Source organism: Apodemus sylvaticus, chromosome 2, assembly GCF_947179515.1.
Source record: "Apodemus sylvaticus chromosome 2, mApoSyl1.1, whole genome shotgun sequence".
NCBI classification, from domain to species: Eukaryota; Metazoa; Chordata; class Mammalia; order Rodentia; family Muridae; genus Apodemus; species Apodemus sylvaticus.
This window is the reverse complement of record NC_067473.1, coordinates 7,993,068-8,015,420: the sequence shown is the minus strand read 5'-3', so window position 1 is coordinate 8,015,420 and position 22,353 is coordinate 7,993,068. Positions and strand designations below refer to the sequence as shown.

General features: G+C 42.6%; 1 protein-coding gene across 1 annotated transcript in view; it reads right to left on the bottom strand.

Annotated features, from left to right (window-relative positions):
- Positions 1-4,731: 4,731 nt before the first annotated feature.
- Positions 4,732-22,353, bottom strand: part of Reln (reelin) — a 437,924-nt gene continuing 420,302 nt past the window's right edge. Inside the window, exons 59-64 of the mRNA XM_052173082.1 lie at positions 21,579-21,740; positions 20,417-20,574; positions 17,882-18,101; positions 15,439-15,636; positions 14,722-14,820; positions 4,732-5,853 (exon numbers count right to left, since the gene is read on the bottom strand). Coding sequence (XP_052029042.1) covers positions 5,757-5,853; positions 14,722-14,820; positions 15,439-15,636; positions 17,882-18,101; positions 20,417-20,574; positions 21,579-21,740 — 934 coding nt within the window. The 3' untranslated portion in view covers positions 4,732-5,756. The remainder of the gene's footprint in view (positions 5,854-14,721; positions 14,821-15,438; positions 15,637-17,881; positions 18,102-20,416; positions 20,575-21,578; positions 21,741-22,353) is intronic.

Here is a 22,353-nt window from a genome sequence, read left to right as displayed (position 1 = left end):
AGCTTTGGGCTGGAAAAGCCATCGTCACGAGTACCCAGAGGGGGCTCCAGGAACAAGAAGGCTGGCAGTGATGAAGACGACAGCGTGACATTCATTGGATGCCTTCAGAGTGACGTTTCAGTTGGGACGATGGAAGTAAAATCTTTGCTTAACTGGAATAATTGATGTTGGTTAGCTAGGACTGAAAACTCAGCTGTGATTATAAGAGACCAGTATTACTGAGGTGAAAGGTTCTGGGACCATTCTCAGGGTTAGCACACAGAAGCTGTGGTCTAGAGGAGGCAGCAAGGCTGCGTCTCAAGTTGAAAGGTGAACTTGGAAACACCTACAACATGGTATTGATTTTTAGGAATGAACTCATCCATGGAGAGAAACTGAGGCTTGGCACCATCTGAGGTTGGGGGCCCTGAAGAGACCAGGAGGGGTTAGTCAATGAAGGTGCAGTTTCAGTTGCGGCAGAGACCCTGGTATACTGACGATACTCGGATGACCACTAAAGACTGCAGCAGCTGTTGAGTGGAGCTAGCCTGGGCCTTTGAGATAAACTATGTGTGTTGTGGATGGCAGACCCGGAGAAATGCAGCCACCTCAGGTCTTTGGGGCCTAGAAAACCGTGAGTAGCCAACATTGAACATTGAGCTGTTTAGTTTACACTGTTAGATTTCGAATGTTGTTTGGATATGACTTTAATTGCAGCCTCTTTTTTCCTTCCCTTTTGAATTAACGTGTGTACCTTATTTCAGATTATACAAAAGCCCACAGTCAAGAGATGTTGGATTTTTAAAGGAAACTTGAGTTTTTAAAGCATTGAAATTTTTACAAAGACTTGGGTTTTTGAAGTTGGACTACATTATATATTGTGATATAAATGTTATATGTAGTTGTGGTTTCATAGTGATGTTTGTGTGTCAAGTTGACAAGAGGTCAGTTGTAATGGTTAATTTTTGTCACTGTGACAGAGGCTAGTGTCATCTTAAGAAGAGGAAAGTACAGTTGAGGAGCTGCATCTATCAGATTGGCACGTGGGGAGGTCTGAGGGGTATTTTCTTATGTAGGAGGGTCCAGCTCATTGTGGTGGTGCCATCCCTGGGCACGTTGGGCCTGGGCTGTCTAAGGAAAGTAATCAGGTAAGCCAGGTGAAACTGTTTCAGTTCCTGCCTCCAGTTGCTGCCTTAGACTCCTTGCCTTGGTCCTCTTCCAGGACAGTCTGTTACCTGCAAGGCAAACAAACCCTTTCCTCCATAGGAGCAGAGAAGCAAACAGGAACAAGTACATTCGCATGACACTGCATTTCTTTCTGGTTCCTCTGTCTCATTTGTCTACGTGTCTGTTTCTGGGATAGTAACCCAGCGGCTCTGATACCATGCTTCTGCAGTACAGTTTGAGATTTGGTATTGTGATGCCTCCAGCTTTGCCGTGTTTACTCAAAGCAATGACTCTATCACTGATACTGGTTTTCTGTACTAGTCACCTGCACATTAGTGTGGCCAAAGTAAGTCACAGGAACAAGGAGGAAGGATTTATCTCAGCTCACGGTTTCAGAGGGCTCAATCTCTCATGGTGATGCAGAGAAGCAGAACAGCAGGTGTCATGGTGGGCCAGGGAGCAGAGAGTGACAGAAAGTGGCCCGGATTAATAGTCGCCCCCAGGTCTTTCCTTGCCTTGGTCTATTTACAGCTAGGTTCAGACCCCCAAAGTTAGCAGAACATCTGCAAACAGTGCCACCAGCTGGGGAACAAGCCATCAAAACACGAGCTTTTAGGGGAAGTTTCAGATCTAAGTCATTACCACCCTGCACTAGTCTTGGACTTTTCCTTATGATCCGTGTGTTTTGTGTAATATCTTAGACCTTTCCCAGGTTCCTGTTAATGTATTTTCTTTTGGGTTTTGTTGTAATGATCTAAATTTAAGCCAGGATTAAATTTTTCATTTTTCATTTGAATGATGAGTTATCTTAGCATCTTTCTTTATTCATTCTGCATAAATGACTTGGGATTTTCATTTCTCTTGAGTAAGTTATTAAGAGTGGACAAGTCATATGCAAGGTGTATCCTTAGCCTTTTAGGTCACTGACAAACTGCTTTCCTAGATGACCTTGTGCTTTTACTTTTTCCTGGTGTTGGCATAAGAGAGTCCTGGTCTTATGTCTTTGGTAATATTTGGAATAGAAGTATTTTCTAATTTTATCAACTCTGATTAATGTGCAGTGGTATCACGTTGTGGTTTTTAATTTTATTAACAATACTGGATGTATTCTTATGTTAAATTTCCTCTCATGCACCTTGTTTCGTTAAAGTGGCAAAATCTTTTGCCTAATTTTGCTTATTGGTCATGTTATTAAAAATCATGACTGTTGTGAATTCTTGATACCGTCTGGATAAAAAAAAATCATGTTTTGTAGATATTCCATCTCATCCTGTAGCTTACATTTTACTTACACTAACAATACTTTAAAAAGCAGAAAAGTGTAGTTTTGATAAAATATTTATCCTTTTATGCAGCCAGTTTGATGTGTTTTGGTGTCCTGGCTAAGATGTCATTGACTAAGTCAGAGTCTTCCTGTTAGGCTTTCTTCTAGACATTTTACATTTAGGGGTATGACTCATTTGGGACTTTGCATTTTGTATATAGCATACGTCATTGATGGGGTGTCATGTTCTACCCAGCTATCCAGTTATGCCAACTCCATTTGCTGGGACTGTCATTCAATTGCCGTTGTATTGCTGAGCCCCATCCTTTCTATATATATGTGTACATAATACATAAAACAAACTAAGATCTGTAGAGAACTACAAAAAGGAGAGGAGGAGGAAAAGCCAAATTACTGTGAAAGAGGTAAAATATAAATACTACACACACACACACACACATACACACACACACACACACACACACACACACACACACACATCCAAGTCTGCAGCTGTCCCTGGAGTCCCCATTAGCCTATGCATGTTGTATGTGGAGGCCAGAGCAGGGTGGTGGGCGTCTTACTTTATTATTCTACTTTATTTCTTTAAGACAAGGTCTCTTACCAAACTGTGCACCTTAATTGGTTTTTGACTAGAGTGGCCGGTCAACAAGCTTTGGGGATTCTTTCTCTCCATTTTCTGATTCTATTGGGGTTGTGGGTACACACAGCCATTTCCCAGAGCTTTGAAAACATAACCATGGGGGTTGGGGATGAGAACTTATGTCCTCATGCTTACAGAGTAGGCACTCTCATGCCCCTAAGTCACCTCCCCCGCCCCCACTGTCTCACTGTTCCATTTGTCTAATGCCATTACTATATGTTGTCTTTAGTCCTAGCTTTCCAGTAAGTTATAAAAAGTATTTCAATTTTCTCTTTTCTCAGAGTGAGTCGGCTCCTCCTCCTCCTCTCTTTTTTGTTCTCTACAGATCTTAGTGTCAGTTTGTTAAAGTCTAAGATTGCATTGAATATTGAGATAAATTTAGGAAGTGTTGAAATCTTTTTTTTTTAGATTTATTTATTTATTATATATAAGTACACTGGAGTGTCTTCAGACACACCAGAAGAGGGCATCAGATCTCATTATGGATGGTTGTGAGCCACCATGCTAGGATTTGAACTCAGGACCTTCGGAAGAACAGCCGGTGTTCTTAACCTCTGAGCCATCTCTCCAGCCCAAAGTGTTGAAATCTTAATGAGAATTCCTATAGGTGAGAGGAGTCTCTTTCTCCATTTATGTAGCTTTCCTTTTTTTTCTCCTGAGACAGGGTTTCTCTGTGTAGCTCTGACTGTCTTAGAATTAGCTCTGTAGACCAGGCTGGCCTCAAACTCAGAGATTTGCGTGCCTCTGAGTACTGGGATTATATAGCTCTTAACATATGAAATTTTAGCCTTCCTATTTGCAACTTAAAAATACCAGCTAGTGTGGAATTAGGATGAGGGCCCCTGAGAACAGGAGGGGGTTTCCAGGAGAATGGATGTGAGGAGCCTGTGATTAGGCAGAACAGTGGTTAACGTGAGTGCTGCAAAACCGTGAGAAACCATTCACATCCAGCATCTACACAGAAGCCAAGCACAGAGGCCTGTCTGTGGCTTCAATGATGGTCAGGGGGCAGACAGGAAGGCGTCCGGAGCTCACTGACCAGTTGGTCAAACCAAAATGGTGAGCTCCAGGCTCACTGAGAATCTCAAAACAGAAGATGGAGAGAGACTGAGGAAGAGATGAACGAGTGACACGTGGCCTCACACTTGCACACATGGGCGCACACACACCCATCACCAGACACACACTCATGAGAAATGGCTAAATTGAAAGCGTGGCCTCGTACTGCTGTCACCAATGATGGAACAAAACCCCGCGTCGCAATGACATCTGACACCTTTCCTAAGTGTGATTTGGCTCACACTTTCTGTGTGAGACTGAATGAGAAATGAACGAAGGGCGAAGGAATGGCGTGTGGATTTAGAGCTTGCTGGGCTGGCAGGAGGAGCTGCGTTTGGACCCCGAGTACCCACAGAGGGGCCAGATGAGGTATCAGGGACCTGTGACCCCCTTGTGTCTATGGTGAAGTGGAAGGTGGTGGAGACAGGAGAACCCCTGAAGCTCATGGGTCAGCTAGACGGGCTTGCGTAGCACCGAGCAACAAGAGACTGTCTCAATGTGGAAGCTGAGGAGCAGCACCCCGAGTTGTCCCCTGACCTCCGCAGGCCTCTCTCACTCACACAGTAAGGACTGAATGAATGCTAACAAGCTGCAAACAGAGTTTGGACATAACTTTTATTTCAGCATGGGCTTTTAGCATGGTTCAGCCTAGAGTGCAGCCTTCTGTTTCAGCGACAGTCAGAGGCTACAGGACCATCATACTTTGCTGGTGTTGGCTCAACTTCATCAGAAGGTATGACTATGACCCACAGGGAAACAACCCATGAAGAGAACACAGTGAGGGAAACATCCACCATTTTACAAGTCACTTTGTTACCACAGACACGAAATGGCGGTTACTGTTAGTAAACCAGCCACAGAACACTTTAAAAAATTGTTTTAGACAAGGTAATGGGAACTTCATTGTGGGAGGGAGATACGGTTGGTGTTCATCCGCAACTTTTTTAAGTAGAAAATATCTGAAGGTCAAACAGTTTTTTTCCTATCCACAAAATGGTGCTACATCAACATACGTGTTAAAGAGCATATTAAAGGAGACAACAGCATCTTTACAGTTATCATCTTGAATAGGTATCTGAATTAACTTTCTGCATAATACAAGTAGGTCAAAGTCCAGCAGCAAAATATTGCAACCCAGCAAGTAGATACAGTTTCAGTGTGTTCTACTGTAGAGGAGAATACATAAAGGACAAACGACGATGACTTAATCATATAAAACAAGAGACAAAGCTGAAATACAGTCTACTTAAATAGCTCGGTGACCAAGAGTGTTAAATACTGTGCTAAAATGCCATTTAAAACATAAAATCTTTAAAAGTTTTTGTGCTTAAACTTTTTTTTCCTGTTAAACTATTTCTTATTCTCAATACTGCCACTGTAACTGATATTACAACAGATCACGATTTCCACGGACGCACGGACGTGAAGACATTTACTTAGGCGCAGAGAGGCCATATGTCGTTAGCTCACAGTGTGGGAAGATGGGGTACACAAGGTCTCGAAGGGCTTTCTGTTAGCCAAGTCCTTCATCTTTGTTTCCTGATATCGGATGCAGTGAGAGGTGTTCCAAAGAACCAGGAAGGGACACATTGTACGCTGGAAAGGGAAATAAACTTGGATTCTTCATGGGTATCGCCTAAGCGACCTTCGTCTTCTGTTGTAGAAGTGCCTGAGCCCATGTTGCCGTGAAAAATTCATCATATAATTTTGTTTTCGAGTGCTGTTAGAAAAACCACAAGAAGGGTATAGGCGGGGAGGGAAAGGAGAGAGAACATGTAAGTCCCATCAATGAATGTATGATCTATTCTAAGGTCCCAAGGTAGCCTGCTAAATATCTGAAAAAATTCAGAGTTCAGAAGTCATGCAGACTTCACCACCTAGGGACAGAATAATTAGACTGGCACCTGCCTCACTGCCTTTGGCCATGAAGTCCTTTTCTTTTCAGAACCTGAACATATCTCCCCATCGACTCCACTCCAGAGGTGCACACTGTACTCGTTACTTTATTTACATACATACACTACACAAGCGATTTGGTTACCTTAGTTAACATTTTCTTTTTCTTTCAAAACATTTCAAATGTTTTCCCCTTTCCAGGTCTCCCCTTCGGAAACCCCTATCCCATTCCTCCTCCCCCTGCCTCTATGAGGGTGCTCCCCTACCCAGCCACTCCCATCCTCCTTAAAGGGCTAAAACAAAAACAAAAGCTTTGTTAGAAGGACGCTAGGCTGAGGTTGTATTTGATAATCATGCCTTACTGAAAGAGACTCTCTGCTAAAAAGGAGGTCCTAACAGTACTAAGGAAATGCAGGAGAACATATAACCATGTATGTGTGTATATATATTCTTCCCTATATACACACATATATACCTGTATGTACTATATGTGAAGCTGATAAATATACTGAAAATGGATATCAGAACCCTTAGGAAATTAAATAATAGTTTCAGTGACAGCTGCTAACATTCTGGCATGAAAAAATAGATTTTTTTGTTTTTAAAAATTCAGACAGTGTTTTGCTCTTTTGCCAAGGTTGGCCTCAGACTTACGATTCCCCTGCTTCTGCCTCAAGAGTGTTGTGGTTAAAGGGAGAGCACCCCAAGTCTCATTCCCTTTTCTAGGGCTCATGATCTATAACATCACTGAGGTAAGAATTGTGCTTTCATACACTGACCTGAAGGACGCTATATTTATATGTGGCATCAATGTGGGTTTTGAGTGGGAAGCTAGTGATATCTTCTAAATGTATTAAGCCTCTTTAGTATGTGGTCTCAAATACATGCAGAGAGAGATCATGCCAGTGATGTGATTCTTTATCAAGGGCAGCATAAGATCAATGAGTTAGGATAAAGGAAAAGGATAATCTTATCAAATCCGACCTTCCCAGGGTATAAAATAATGCTTTTTAACAATGTAGTCTAGGTATTCTACTTAGCTATAAAAATGTGGAAAACTTTAAAATGAGAGAATTTTATATAGTGACAGTTAATCATTTGAATAGATTTATGGTAAGACTCTCAAGGAAAACACAGGCATAGCTCTGAAGCAGCAGCAACATCTGTCTTGAGACCCCGATAAAAAGGCAGATGCAAAATGTAAGCAGGTAAGAGCAAAGTGCTAATACTGCCTTTCCACTTAGGAGTCCCACATTATCACGATGTTAGTAACTACAAAGCCAAAGTGCAGATCCACTAAGGACATTTTAGAGAAATGGAATAATGTGTGTGTGTGTGTGTGTGTGTGTGTGTGTAGGGAAAAAGAGAAAAAAAAGCTAGATATTTGATTTCTGGTAGCCTTCACAACCGCTCTCTACTTGAATGTGATGGTGATAAATTTATTACTGTATGTCCGTCAGCTTCAGCGTCAGAGTGAAAGGTGAAGACCACACACCCGCGTTCATCCGCTGCTGTGAGCAGTCTAGAAAGTGGACGGTGCCCTAGTGCCCTAGTGCCCTGGGCTAGTCAAGTATTAGAGAAACTGCTGCTATTGTTTTTATTTGCGACATCTTGGGACGGCCCTTGCTATCTTCTTGCTAGCATATGAGGTCACCCCGAATCCTCTGCGTCAGTACAACAGTCCCTAAACCAACTTCTGTGTCTCTGTTCTCCACTGAGAAGAAACTGAAATGCTGTGAAGCGTACAGTTTACACTTAAGATAACTGTAAAATTATATGCTTGTGTACCAGGCCTCACACACACACATACACACACATACACACACACATACACACACACACGATTTACACCCCACTCCCTAGAAACTTTTCTTCAGAGGTTGGCTTTGTTTATTAAAAATGTATCCATAACTCTTATATGTCATAAGAGCATCTAAGCTAGGGACAGCATGCATCACATGCCCTCTTCCTGATTAATCCTGATGCTTTCCAGACCCTTTTTTTCTGATCCACCACTATGCAGACTGCTCTACACAAAGTGGCTTCTAATCTATACCAGCCTCACTCAGGCACCAAGTCCTCAGGTTTTATTTGTGGGTCTGGGATCCTATTTGCTGTGCCTCGGTAGGGATCTCTTTTCTTTCTTTCTCTGTTCTGAACCCCATAGCCCTCATTTCCTGCGGAGTGAAGCCTTTGCTTCTCTCGTGGCTCCCCGCATTAAGCTTCTGATAATACGGGGGGGCCTGTGGTCCAGCTCGCTCCACCCCCAGCCACGGCACTGCTCCTCCTGCTTGACCGAGGGTGGTCAAGGCGCGCTATTGTACTGACCCTTTGTAGACTTACTGATTGGACTCCTGCTGTAAATCATTACTCTTTAACTATAAGGAATAATTGCAGAGTTAAAGCAAGGAAATTATTCTGTCAAGACATGTTCAAAGACAAAGTACTCAAATGTAAAATGGTTAAGTATTTTACATAAAAACCCAAATAAGCAACATACTTAGTTATGTCCTGGTGACTTAGAATGGTGCGACGGTGACCGTGTACATGAGAGAACAGACATGCTTTATCTTAGCTGAAGTTGTTAACAAAGCAAAGTCTACCGAAGTTATTTTATTATGGCACTGCTTTGAAATTCCCATCTTTAATGCTGCAGATTTTTCAAGAGACTCAAACATAATTCAGGGGACGTTCTAATTCACAGGCCCACTGAATTTGATTCAGTTCATACAACGTATCTTTGGATTCCCATGAGTCTTCATGTGCACACAGAAGTGTGTCTGCTTCAGTTAGCTAGCATTTATATAATCGTATTTAAGCAGCCACATTTTCAAAGCTTGCTTACAGTTAGCTAGGAATTTGGTTATGAGTCCTTTGCACTGGAGTCTAATGAAGTGGATTTTTGCCATTCTGAAGCTCACTCAAGTACCATGGGACTGGACCTAACAGAAGGATGAATAGGCCTCCAGGCCCATTGAATAACCCTGTATGAATATTAAGCAGCTACTCTTGTCTTCTAAAATGTCCAGTTTACAAGACTGTATATTTGGGGAGTTTTAATCTTAGGAGTTTTAAACACATCTAAAAATCTCGTATTGATCTATTTTGTGGGGGAGTGTATTTTTGCTTTCGATGAATGCAGATGTGTGCTATAAACAGAGTCAGAACTCAGTGTCACTGAGTTCTTGAGATTCATTTTTCATTGCAACTACTGGGGAAGTAATTTTTAATGTAAGTTCAGCATAGGGGCATTCCAGCACCAGGCACTGCAACCCGCGTCCATTGTAGCTGTTAATTTAAGTACTGTTCAAGTGCCAACCCATTGAAAGAAGAGAGAGCAGGCAGCAGTTTCCAGTAAATGCTGACTGAAGTTCCCACTGTCGTAGGGACTTTTGAAGACTTAGATGACATGTAGAATTAGAAAATGCATCCCCGATTTGGCACAGAAAATACCGGGATTGTGAGACCTTTAAGGAATTTGTGATTCTGTGTTCTTTTTTGAACCAGTACTTTTTTTTTTTTTTTAAACTGGAGTTACAATGTTAGCTCATTTATTATTATGGAAATAAATTTAATCTGATTTTTGAAGGATGGATTCTAAAGGATATGGAAAAGGTCAAGGTTAGAAGGATCTGAGCTCATAGAAATTTAGGCATTTTATTGGTCAGTAATTCCATATTTTCAGCAAACAATAATTTATCTGAAGGCAGAAATAAGAATGACTTATAGTCCAGTGACTGTAGTTGTATCTTTCAGAGAACTTCAGTGGCTGTCGAATGGCTACCACCATTCAAACTGACTCCTGAGCACAGGTGACAGTGTGCACCTGATTTAAGGTTCACCTGCTTTTGGGGATGGTCCACATTAGGCAGTGGAATTGCAAATGGTTCAAACACCGAGAGTTTCAGATTTCTCTTCTGCTGACTGGAAACGAGGATGATATTTGACCTCACACGTCAGGATTAAGTGAAAACCTTAACACCAAATGTATGTGTTTATTCTGGACCATTTTACTCTCATGTCTTGAAGCTGGTGAATCAGAAGACAATCTCATCAATAGGCAGGATCCAGAATTTGTAAGTGTTAAGAGCAAAGCATGTCTTGGTCAATTATTAAATTAAAATTGGTAAGTAAAGGCGCCTTCACACATTCCCTCTGCCCAACAAATCTTCTTAGAAGATATTAGCTACAGACTTGAGATCTTTTGCATATATTTAAATTCTACTTCCTCATAAGGAGTTTATTAACTGTGAGAGCTTCAATATGGAGCCGGGCACTTTGCCGAGTGAGGGAATGCTGATCACCACACCTCCAGCCTGGGCTGCTGTATCCACATCCCAGACTTTGGCTCATTTGGCTAACTTTATTGGATGTTGGACATTCCGTCAGTGTACCTCACTATCATCCGTAACTGCTTTTCTAGAAAATTTTTATTTGCAAAGGGTCCTCTACAGAAATTCTCAGCTAGCTTTGGTAAAACTGCAAAAATGAACAGAAAACAGTTTTCCCAATGTAGTGAGGATGACTTACCTTACTCTAGTAGAAAACCAGTGACAGCAAATAATGAAATATAATACAAGTTAAAAAATGCTTCTCAAGGCATGCAGCACTGTGATTACTCATAAAAGTCTGACCGGGCTTAGGCGCAACATAGGATTTTTCATCTCTTTTGAAAATAAAAATTCAACATGTTATTTCTTATCCTACTATTCTCAATATAGAGATATGCTCAACTTTTTAATGTAATGAAACATGCAATATTTGCTCATAACCATATGTCAAGGTACATGTAGCTATAACACTACATTTGGCATAAATGTTACATATAAAGTATCAATATTAATCATCTAATTTCTATTGTGAATTTTATCTGAGTTTTCAATTATTTACATTTTAGGTACTATTAACACCGGATGAGATTAAGGAATGGGCTTTAAAAATGGAGTCTTCTACATCAGATAAGACAGTCAAATTTAATAAAGGAAAATATGCTTTGCGAGAAATGTAATATGCTCATCTTCATAAATCATTTGTGCCAAAAACGTGACGGTATCTTGATGATGTATAGCAGGAGGGGATGGCCATGATGGAACTTATATTAAAATCTGATAAATGTGTTTAAAGGCAAAGTTAGCAACATATTAGTTTTCAGGTTTCAATAAATGTGGTAACAATTTGCTTGTTATTAAATCAGTTCACAAAGGCTAACTTTTACTGAGTGATTTGCTTTCAAGGTACACATGCAAAAATGGGCCCAATTCATTATCCACATGACAGGCTGTGACTGAGACACGCACACAGATGTGATATGTGGATGGAATGCACAGTTGCGTGAGGGGGATTCTTAGGGGAGAAGTGTGAACGCCCAACAAAAGGGGCTGGGACAACAGATTCTCTCGCACCCTAAGAAGCACCCTACCAGCGAGGATCTTGTGAGGGATCTGCCCGAGTGTCTTCACAAACATTTACTGAGAGATAGCCTACGCTAGCAAGCTCAGAGAAATTGGGATTCTCCTGGTTGGCAATGACTGCGCTATGCTACGCCATTTGGGTTTTATGGAATGAAGTCTTTTTGTGAACTAGTGAGGCTGGGAAAAAAACTAATCTGCCAGTTCAGTTCAGACAGGTTAGCAGGGGGCAGGGCAGAGACTCCCACGTGCGGGGGTCCAGGGCAGAGGCTCCCATGTGCCCGTTTCATTGGCCACAAGAGAGCATGAGTGTTATAGTCTCCAGTAAGCACAAGGATGTCACTTGTTAAATGCTAACAGGGACGTTTCTATCTTTATAGTTTGAGGTTGGTCATTTTTTATGTTTATGATGTTCAAATCTTTCCACAGACAGTCTTTTACAATTAAAACATTAAGAATATATTATATGTTATGTTCATTTAGAAGGTCCCCTATATCTGGAAACGTTTTCCAAAGGTGTTGAATTTGTTCTCTCCAAACTCATATGTCCTTGTTTAATATAGGCAGTGTAGACATTACTCAATGTAAGATACCACGCATGATCACAGCTTTTCTTTCTAGAGGTTTTTAGCATGTGTCCTTGGTACATATATACAAAAGTAAACCTATGACATCAAGGCCAGATTAAAGCAACTGTCAGGGCCATCACTAGCTCCTACAGCTAAAGGTTCTGATAGGGAAGTGTAACTAAGTAAGAAAATACATTTCATTAGTAGGGCTTTATGGACACATTCTATTCTACTTTTTAAATATATGTATTTCCCATAGCAAAATCTGTAGTGTTTATGAAATAACATGAACCCCAGCTAGATTCTGTACATCTCACACAGTTGAAGGACAACCGGATAGTTATAGTTTATTTTCCTGAATTATCTGGAACTTTCTATTATATATTCATCAAATGAAACTGTGTTGCAAAGCTACCAAGTACACAATAATGACTGTCTTAAAACTTTTGCAATTCTTACAAAAAGGAAATACTTTGAAATGTTGAAGTGGCATAACAACATTATATACTAATAACAGAGCAAAAATACCAAATATGCAATTCTAAAATAGACCACTTTAAGAATATATATATTAAAATGAGTTCTGTGAAGTATATATATATATTAAAACAAGGAAAATAAAGTATAATTTATATAATTTTAACATATTTTGAGATATCACTAAAGGGATATCATTTGTTTATAAAATTATGTGTATTTAAGATCTAAAAGGGTCACTGAAAGCTGACATGGAGAGAAACAAGCTACACAGTAGCATGCATGAGTGCTGGCCCTGCCCCTGTTCACAGGCTTGGTGTCCAGCAGGGTCAGAGCAGGAGATGCCTGGCAAGTGATAATATCTTTAAAGTCTTCAAGATCTGGGGATTGGATAAAAGTGAAGTCTTATAATACAGGCTACAGCTCCAGAATTTGGTAAGTTTTGAGTCTTATGACAGTATCATGATGCTGGTAGTTGCTTACAAAAATTAATACCAACACCAGGTATTCCAGAAGGTTCTCTTGGGGACAGGCAGGAAGGCTTTCTGGTAGAACTCCAGGAGCCCCTGAGGCGGTCAACAGGGAACCGAGCTTTGTTTCCCAGTTGTGAAGGGGTTACGTCATACCAACATAGTATATTCTAGATGGTGGCAGTGGCTTGTTGGGGGTCGGGAGGGAGTGGACAGTATCTGTTCAGATGTATGCTATGCTGAGGAGTCCTGCATGCATCAAGGACAGAATTAGCATCCTGCTTTCTGCTGAGAATGGGCAGCTTTTGAAGTTTCCAGGGGAGTTGGTAATGTTGTTTATGCAACTTGTCTTGGCAGAAGGCTTGAAAGAAGATGGAGTGCCCATTCTGGGTTGATTCACAAGAAGCACCCGGAGTCCCTATAAAGTCTGCACAATTTCTAGTGTAGACAAGGTTAATAGTTCAGAGGAAGGCCAGCTTCCCCAGGGATTCTGAGCTTCAGTCAGATGGGGTCTCCCTGCTCTAAGGAGAGAGGTCAGGGCACGATGGCTTTAGGATTGGATTCTCATCTGCGTGGACATTCTCTATGTCCTCACTCTTCACATACATATAGGAGTATGTTTACAGTCTTTAAGAGCTCAAGTGATTCTACTCTCCTGGAAAATGTAGTTGGAGGAAACTAATATCTAACACCAGCCTCATGATTAGGTTCAAGGGTCTGACTGTTCCTTTAAACTTAGATGTTTGTCCTGTGGAGGCAGAGCCCAGCAAGTGGTCCAGAAGCAGCAGAGCGCACAGTGGGGGCTGTGTGGGGACTGGGTTGCTCTTGGAGTTGGGATTGATATGGATGCCATGCAAGCAGGTGCTTCAGTGACAGCTGGGACAAGGGCTAGCTCAAGACTGCAGAATTCAGCTCATGGCCATGAGAGAAAGAAAACAAAATCTGGTAGTTCTCCTACCAATTCATGATTGAAATTAGCTCTCAAAATGACTGAAATCAGCCACACGGCTGATTTCATTTGGGATCTGGTAAACAGAATGAATATTTGAACCTATCTACCGAGAAGATTCGCCTCTCCTTGACAACCACTTGGAGCCACCAGTTCGAACCCGCCGAGACATAAGCATTCCAGTTTTACAGGAACTAGATTGTTAGAGAAAAAGCAAGTCATCTCTTTGCAAGGGAACAGTCAACCCAGCCAGAGGAGAGCAGTGGTTCACTTTCACGGGGGACAAACAAACATGGGGGAGGAGACCCTGCACTTGTTGGGTGATGGGACTGGTCAGGTACAGTGTGGAACCACAGAGTCTCTGTTCTAGTTACAACCAAATCCATAACTGTAGAATGCCTCTAGGGCTGATGCGGGTCTTCACCACGGGCTCATCCCCCATGGACACTCTGTATATAGACCAGCACAGATGACTCTTCCAGGAGGCCATTTTATTTTGTAAGGCAACCCAGATCAAGCATAAGACGTCACTTCCCATTTCCCCAAAGACTTCTGTTTTTTTGAATTTGATCAATCCTGCCAACCCTTAAAGAAACATTTTACTTATCAAAGCTTTCTAAAGCCTACTAAATTACATTAAGGGCTTTGTTATACTTGACTGTTGACTTGAAGCACAGCCTACAGTTGCTGAAAGAGTGTTAGCCACAGCGGGGACCTTCTCGTCACGTCTACTTCTTACTGAATTAAGGAGCATGCCAGGTAAAAGGAACTTCAAACCTCTCTACAGTGGACGCAGGACGCTAAGTAGCAGATACTCACAGGACGACCTCCACATGGTCCAAAGCCCATTGATCATGACCTGTTCCATTGTGGCGTGGTTGCCACCAGCGCAGTAGAACTCCTTTCATCCGCGCTTCCCTGGGTTACAAACGGAAGGACACAGAGGGTGACTGTTTCAGAAACCTTTTATGTTAAGGAGGACCTTTCTTCTGGTAGGTGATCTCCAGATTTCAGATGCTTTAATTGGCTAACCCGAGACAAGATCTGCACAGAGGATGCAGATCTGCCTAGTGCCTAGCACTCTTTCAATAGCATGAAACCTGTGATTTCGAGGCAGGTGATGGTCTAATTTCCTTCCTTCCCTTTGTTCTAAGCGTATCTGGAAAAGCAATGTGTTTATCAACAAGCATGAAAGGCTTCCTGTGACGGACCCTGTGCCAGAAGCTGGGCGAACAAGGCTAAGAAATGGTGACACGAATGCATGTTCTACAGATTCCCAAACAGTCGCTCCAAACAGAAACTCACAGCTGCTGTTCTCTAAGGGCTCGAAATACTGTTTAAAGGGAGAGAGACCGGCAGAGTGTCTGCATTTAGTCCTCCATCCACTCCCTGTGCCCTTCTGCCTCGCTTAGTTATCTGCCTCTGGACCTACACAATGTCGGCGGTCGGGGATGTCTTGGCTCTGCCACTGCCTAGGTTCACGGCATTGACCCGATAACCCCCCAGCTTCCACGTCATGCTCGGTGGGCCGCTTACAGGGGGACGTTGTAAGACACGCGCTGGGCTTGTGTAAAGTCCTTGGGCTGGTGCTGGGCGATGACGTGCCAGGTGATGCCGTTGTTGACGCTGTACTGCAGCAGTACTGCTTTGTCCACTGTGTGCGGGCCACTGAGGTCACTATTGCAACTGTCTGTCTGTGATGTGCTCCCAATTTGTAAGACAAACATAATTTTGCTGAAAAAACAAACAAACAAACAAACAAACAAACAGGGAAATCCACTTTAGAGGAAAGCTATGAAACACTTAAGGAAGTAGAACTTTTCAGTCTTTGTTTTTTTCTGAAGTCCATAAATGCCGGGGTCGTAATACAGTTGGGTCTTCCGTAGGTTCCACACCTGAAGTTCAATCAGTTACACACAGAAGGTGTCCTAGAAAGAACTGTTGCTGGGTGAGCACAGCCTTTACCTGCTTTGCTATTCCTCAAGCAACACGGTGTATCACCCACCTGCATAGTCTCTACACTCTACTGGACACTGTAAACCACAACCTAAATCACACAGAAGCATAGGCTAAATGCAAACACGGCATCAGAGAGGGCTGAGCAGCTGGGAGGACCCTGGAACTCATCCCCATGTTTACAAGGGATGGCTGTATAGTACAAACCGGTAAGAAGAAACAGCTTAACTTTCAAAGATGCGTTCCCCCCCCCCCCTTTTTAAAAAAAAGATTTATTTTATTTTATTTATATGAGGACACCGTAGCTATCTTCAGACATACCAGAAGAGGGCGTCAGATCCCATTACAGATGGTTGTAAGTCACCATGTATTGCTGGGAATTGAACTCAGGACCTCTGGAAGAGCAGTCAGTGCTCTTAACCACTTAGCCATCTCTCCAGCTCCAATGCGTCACTTTTATTTTTTAATGATGCTGGAAATTTGTTTAGAATATTTCCCCCCCAAATACCCTTGGCTCTCTAAGCAGTAATCTAGGCTAAGCAGCCGAGAACACAGAACACAAACACAACATGTGTACTGTATGCTTTGGCTCAGAGCTGAACGGCACTTGGACAGGGATAAATTCAGGACAGGTTCTCTGGAGATCAGATGAGGGAAAGCAGAGATTGCTGGTTCAGGCTCACACCCATCCCCTGAGAGGTGCCTCCTGACATTCCACAGACACCCTCATGCCTAGAGGACACAGCTCTGTGTGTGCAGGTGTGAATATGCCTGTGTCATGTGTGTCTGTATGCACCTAGATGGGTGTGTGTGTGTGTGTGTGTGTGTAGGCCAGAGGTCAATGTCAGCTGTCTTCACGAGCTTTTCCACCACACTGTTTTGAGTCAGGGCCTCTCACTGAGCCTGGGGATGACTGAATCGGTTAGACTGGCTACCTAGCAAGGGCCGATGTCCTCCTGTCTCTACCTTCTAGTGCGAGGATCTATACTTGGCTGTTTATGTGCGGTCTGGGTGTCTAGCCTCAGGCTGTCATGCTTGCACTGCAGGCTCTACCCACTGAGCCAACGCCTCAGCCCTGCAGACATGGATTTTAAACATAGAAACAGCTCCCCATAAGTGACTAGTGCCTAACAGAGTGGTTACATTTAGAGTCAATAAGGAATATATATTATTTGTATAACACAGTGTGCAAATGTTCACCGACTATTTGCATCAGTGTATGAGGGTGAAGGAGGCCCGATCTAGATTAATTATATCTTTTTGGTAGGAAAAAAAAATTGAGAATGTAATGGGTACAATTTTAGTGTTTCCATAGTTCCCACACAGGAATTGCTTTTATTATATTTTTACCATTCATCATACTGAAAACCACAAAATCTGTTTTTCTGCCTCAGAAAATATTAATATTTCCCAAAGGAAAGGCTTCAGGTTAACCACCACATTCTGTTACTGCACACTTAGCCTCAGATACCCGTGTGGTTCCTGAGCTCTAGGCCATCCAGGGGGTGCTCTAGGCCAGGGCTCTGTGGCCACTCTAAACCTTTGCATCTTCACCTGGACTCTGGCTCTGGCAGAATGGCAGAGGATGGGAAAAGGGGAGGAAAGTCAGGCCTGCCTCGGTCTTGTCCTGCATCACTTACATAATATACATATAGTATACAGTTTCTGCTCACTCTCTTCTGCATTGATGATAAAGAGATCACATCCTTTATTTCTATCTGTTAAACTTACAGGGGCTAAACATACATATTTGCATTCATCAACTGTCTCATGTTATATTTACACATCTGCTTGTAATCTGTGGTTGACATTATGCTATCTATGTAGCGAGTATATGTGGGAAGAAATAGTAAAGAAACCTTATGATAATTTTACACAATGGTAGTTCTGAGTTGTTAAAACACTCAGTGGCTCTTTGGTGTTCAGGTCCCCTTGCTTAGTGGGCATCGTTGCAGGAAGTCCACGATCAGATCTGGGCTTGTGACCAGTTCTGTGTCATGAATACAGCCCAGAGTCTGCTCACCTTGCTCGAGTGAGATCCAGCGGCTTGGTGGCAGCTTGCCTAATCTGACAGCCATTGAAGTAGAGCGAGTCTCCGTGGGCATAGGGCGCCAGCTGCCCACAGCCGCTTCCGATGACGCCTCCCTGGATTGTTTCCCAGTTGGCTTCCGTGACTCTTGCTGATTCGAAATTATCTTTAATGTAACTAGGAAGCTCGTGACTGAAGATAGAGCAGTCGTCACCTGGGGGAAAGGAATATTCACAGAGATTGGAATCAGGTGGAGTAAACACAATCCTCCAAGATTAAGAACAATATTCAATTTCTGGTTTGAGCCACTCTTATTCAAGAACAGTGAAGCACCAAGCAGGCTCGCTCCCTGAAGCAATCATTTCTCTTGTATTTAGGTAATTATTGGCTTACTTTGAGACAAATCCTATTACTTTTGAGTCAATGCTTGAATATGTGCATATGAACATATTCGCTGCTTTTGCCAATCTATTGTTTAAACGCTACAGCATCTGGCCAGGCGTGTGTGTTTACCAGCGATGGGTCTCAGCAGGGAGCTTTCTTCCTGGTCTAGGAGGCCAATCTAATTTCTTTTTTTTTTCCCAGTACAATTTTGCAGAAACTAGATATGCTGTGTTCTTGTTCTACATCCCACTCTCTACTTAATGAGTCCCGAGAGCAGAGTGTATGTTTTAATTCCTTGTTGGATTCCAGCACCTAACATAACTCTTGGTACCTTTTCAGTAATCAGCAAGGATGCTGGGATAAATAAATGAATAATATAAACACTGGAAATGTCTCTGAGGAGCCACTAAGGTGAGGCTGGTGTGTCAGACATTAAGCTAGTGAATGTGTGCACGATTTGAACTATACACGTTTACTAAATGCCCTCAATAATTCAAAATAAAAAGGCCCTGCTTCTGTTGGATCAGGGAAGAGGGAAAATTCCAGACAGTCAGGCCTTCTCATGAGACATTTGATTCATTAATTTGCTCAAAGTTAAGATTCTTCAGTTAATAACCAGGCAGACTCGGCTGGTCTTGGCAGCAGTGATAACGGGGGAGTGGCAGGGAGGTAAGTAATTTCAACATCAGAGATGTGTAGGCATCTAATCATATCCATTTCATCTGGAGGCAAAGGCAGAGCACCAAGCAAGAAATCTAAATGGATCTCCTTATAGAATTCCAACATATATATTCTAAACATTGTGTTCTTGGGGGAAGCAGTATAATTTTTATCTTCTTTAGATAAATCTCTCAGCTGTGAGGACTGGCAATGTTGATTGGGAAGAAAAATCCAGGACCTGGTCATTTTTACCAGCTCTGTGCTTTTAACATACTTAACCTCTGAGCCTCACTTCTCTTATTATCATGTGGGAATGGTCTCCTTAGCCACAGGTCACTTAGATGGCTAACTCTAAAGAATGAATATAGTCTATACAAGTAGTAAAATCAGGGCTTTGTAAAGTTCAAAGATTTGTCAGCTTTAATTATTAAGCTATGAGGAAGTCATGGTGAGTGTGTAATGGCAGAGTTTGGAACCTGTTGAGGAGTCTGGGTGACTGGCAGGTTTTCCCCACCATGACACTGTCCCAAACATTTGGCCTCTAGAAGCCTAAGCAGTGGAAATTAACTTGGTTGTATGATGGGGCTACAGCGGGGGTGGGGTGGGCACTGGGGGGTGCTGGATGAAAGCTGGATGCAGGAAGGTGGAGTCAGGTAGATGCTGATGAAGACAAGGCCGCCCAGAGGAGGGAACAGAGAGTTGGGTGTAGCTGGGACAGGAAGCTCATGTGAAAGACAGGGAACACAGGGCATTACAGGGTCTGCTGTGTGGATCCATCCTGACTTGTCTACTTACAAATGTCAATCATTATGCTCAGAATCTATCAAGTTGATTTTAGCCTTTTTAAAAGATGCATAGATGTGAGGTGATTTTGAGTATGTGTGGGCACATACTTGTGTGCGTGTATACAGTGGGCAGGGGACAACCTCAGATGTCATTGTCATGAATGTCATCCACCTCCTTTGAGTTATTTTCTAACTGACTGGGGCTCATCAACTAGTCTAGACTAGCAGCCAAGTGAGCCCTCAGGAAGCTCCTTTCTCTGTGTCCCCAGTGCTTACAGGATCCGTGTCTTTAACCCATGCCTAGCATTTTTATATGAGTTCTGGGACTGAACTCGGGCCCTGAGTGTTCAAGCCAAGTGCTTTACTGCCTGAGTCATCCTCCAAACTCCTCAGTCTTCTTTAAAAATTGGGTTTCAGGAAGCAAGCGGGGAACTATTGGGTGTGTGTGTGGGGAGGGGGCAGATATGTAAATATCATATCGAAAGCCAGTGCTTTGTAGGCCACCTAAAAATTAATTTAAAATGCTTTCAGTAATATAGCTCAAGGCTGAGAATTCATTCCAAAGATAACAACCTAGAGGTCAGAGATTGTGTCAGCCACCTCTGCCCCTCAGCCTGGCTTTCCCATCCACTTCCTAGTGTCCTGTGCGTAACATAAGGAGCCCACAGTATCCTGCTTCAGCAACAGGCCGGGTTCAGACCTTGGAAGCTTTCATCACAGATGCAGACAGCCCCTGTGGTGCAGTAGCCATGCCCGCTGCAGAGCTTGGGACAAGCCTCTCCGATGTAGACGTGGTCGATGGCCCAGCCTTGTTTCTCGGTTTCCTCTCCCTTCTGGATCCAGCGGAACTGTGTGGCACTGGGAGACCAACAGGAAACAAAGTCAACAGGCTAGGCTCTGCCTGTGGGAATGGGGATCTGAGGAAAGATCTCAAATTTCTACTCAAAGTACCCCAAAAGCAGGGAGTTGACACATTTTCCAGCTTTGGGTGTGAGTCCTCACATGCCTTTCTGAGAGCTGTGTCTTCTCTAAGGTTTTCTCTTCCTTTGTCTATGTGCCCATGCATGTGTGCGTTTGTATGTGATATGTGTGGAAGCCAGAGTATTATTCCTTCTATTCAACTTTTATGAGAATTTCCTATTTCATTCTACGTCCTCGTGTGTGTACATGTGAGTGTGTGAGTGTGTGTGCGTGAGTGTGCGTGCGTGTGTGCATGAGTGTGCTCACGTATATACATATATAAAATTAGAGAAGCATATACTTTTCTAAATCTTTCAGTAAAGTGAATGCTGCTCCTGAGAAAATCATACAACATGCTGTGTATCCTCAGCTTCCTGTAACCTGACAACCCAGGAGGTCTGCATGTCCACATGAGCAACCCTTTGGCAGAATTGGACCCAACTTTAGTCCTGTGTATAAGCTAGCGTTCAGGATGTTTGAGTAAATGTTGCACGGGTATGATATGGATTTAAAAGAAAATCTGGGCTCTGTGAGTGGTTTACAAATATGCTCCCATCTTTTTCTTGGGACATGGGATGGCAAGAAGAGGAAAGGCTCCTCAGGCTGCAGCTAAAATTCTTTCTGCATGACTGAGTAGAGGAGAGGTTTTCAACATGTGGGTCTCCGCCCCGAGGTCAAACAGCACTTTCACAGGGGTCGTCTAAGGGTGTCAGAAAACACAGGTATTTGCATTACAATTTGTAACAGTAGCAAAATTATAGTTGTGAAGCAGCAACAAAAATAATTTTATGGTTGGCGGTTACCACAACAAGAAGAGCTGTATTACAGCCTTAGGAAGGCTGAGAGCCAGTGTGCAGAGGCTGACTGACAGTCCCACAGGCTCACCTCTGGGGACGACCCACCTTGAGGAGACGTGGTCCGGCAGCTGGATGGTGATCCTCTTCCAGCTTGAGCTGTTGACAGCATTATAAATGGTGGCCTCGTGGAACTGGAACGGGGAGCAGCCAATGCTATTGGAAGAGGAAGGTAGGCACTGTGTCTGCACGAGCTGCCAGGAGTCGGACCTGTAGCAATAGAAAGGGCTGCATTAGACAAGTCAGAGGAGTGTGTGATTAGTATGCCAGGCAACGCTTTGGGATAGGATTAAATCATTTTATGTGAATTTACTTTTTAAAAAAGACCTATTTCTATTTCATGTGTATGAATGCATGCTTGCACCTCTCTTTAAAGATTTATTCACTTGGAATTCCATCTTTCAAAAATTACATATGACTATAGATCATCGAATCACTAAAAATAATTTAAAATGTAACCCTGAAGTTATATCCCTACAAGTAACATTAAATGAACTCATATTTATATCTACACATGAAGACATAGACAGATGTAATAATGTATACATAATAATCATTAGATGCATCGTAACTCTTTAAAACTACATTAAAATACGTAAATGTATTCACAGACAACAGAATAAACTAACATATATAAGAATGGGTTTAAGTAGCTGGGCAGTGGTGGCGCATGCCTTTAATCCTGGCACTTGGGAGGCAGAGGCAGGTGGACTTCCTGAGTTTGAGGCTAGCCTGATCTACAGAGTGAGTTCCAGGACAGCCAGGGCTATACGGAGAAATGCTGTCTCGAAAAACCAAAAACCAAACCAAACCAAACCAAACA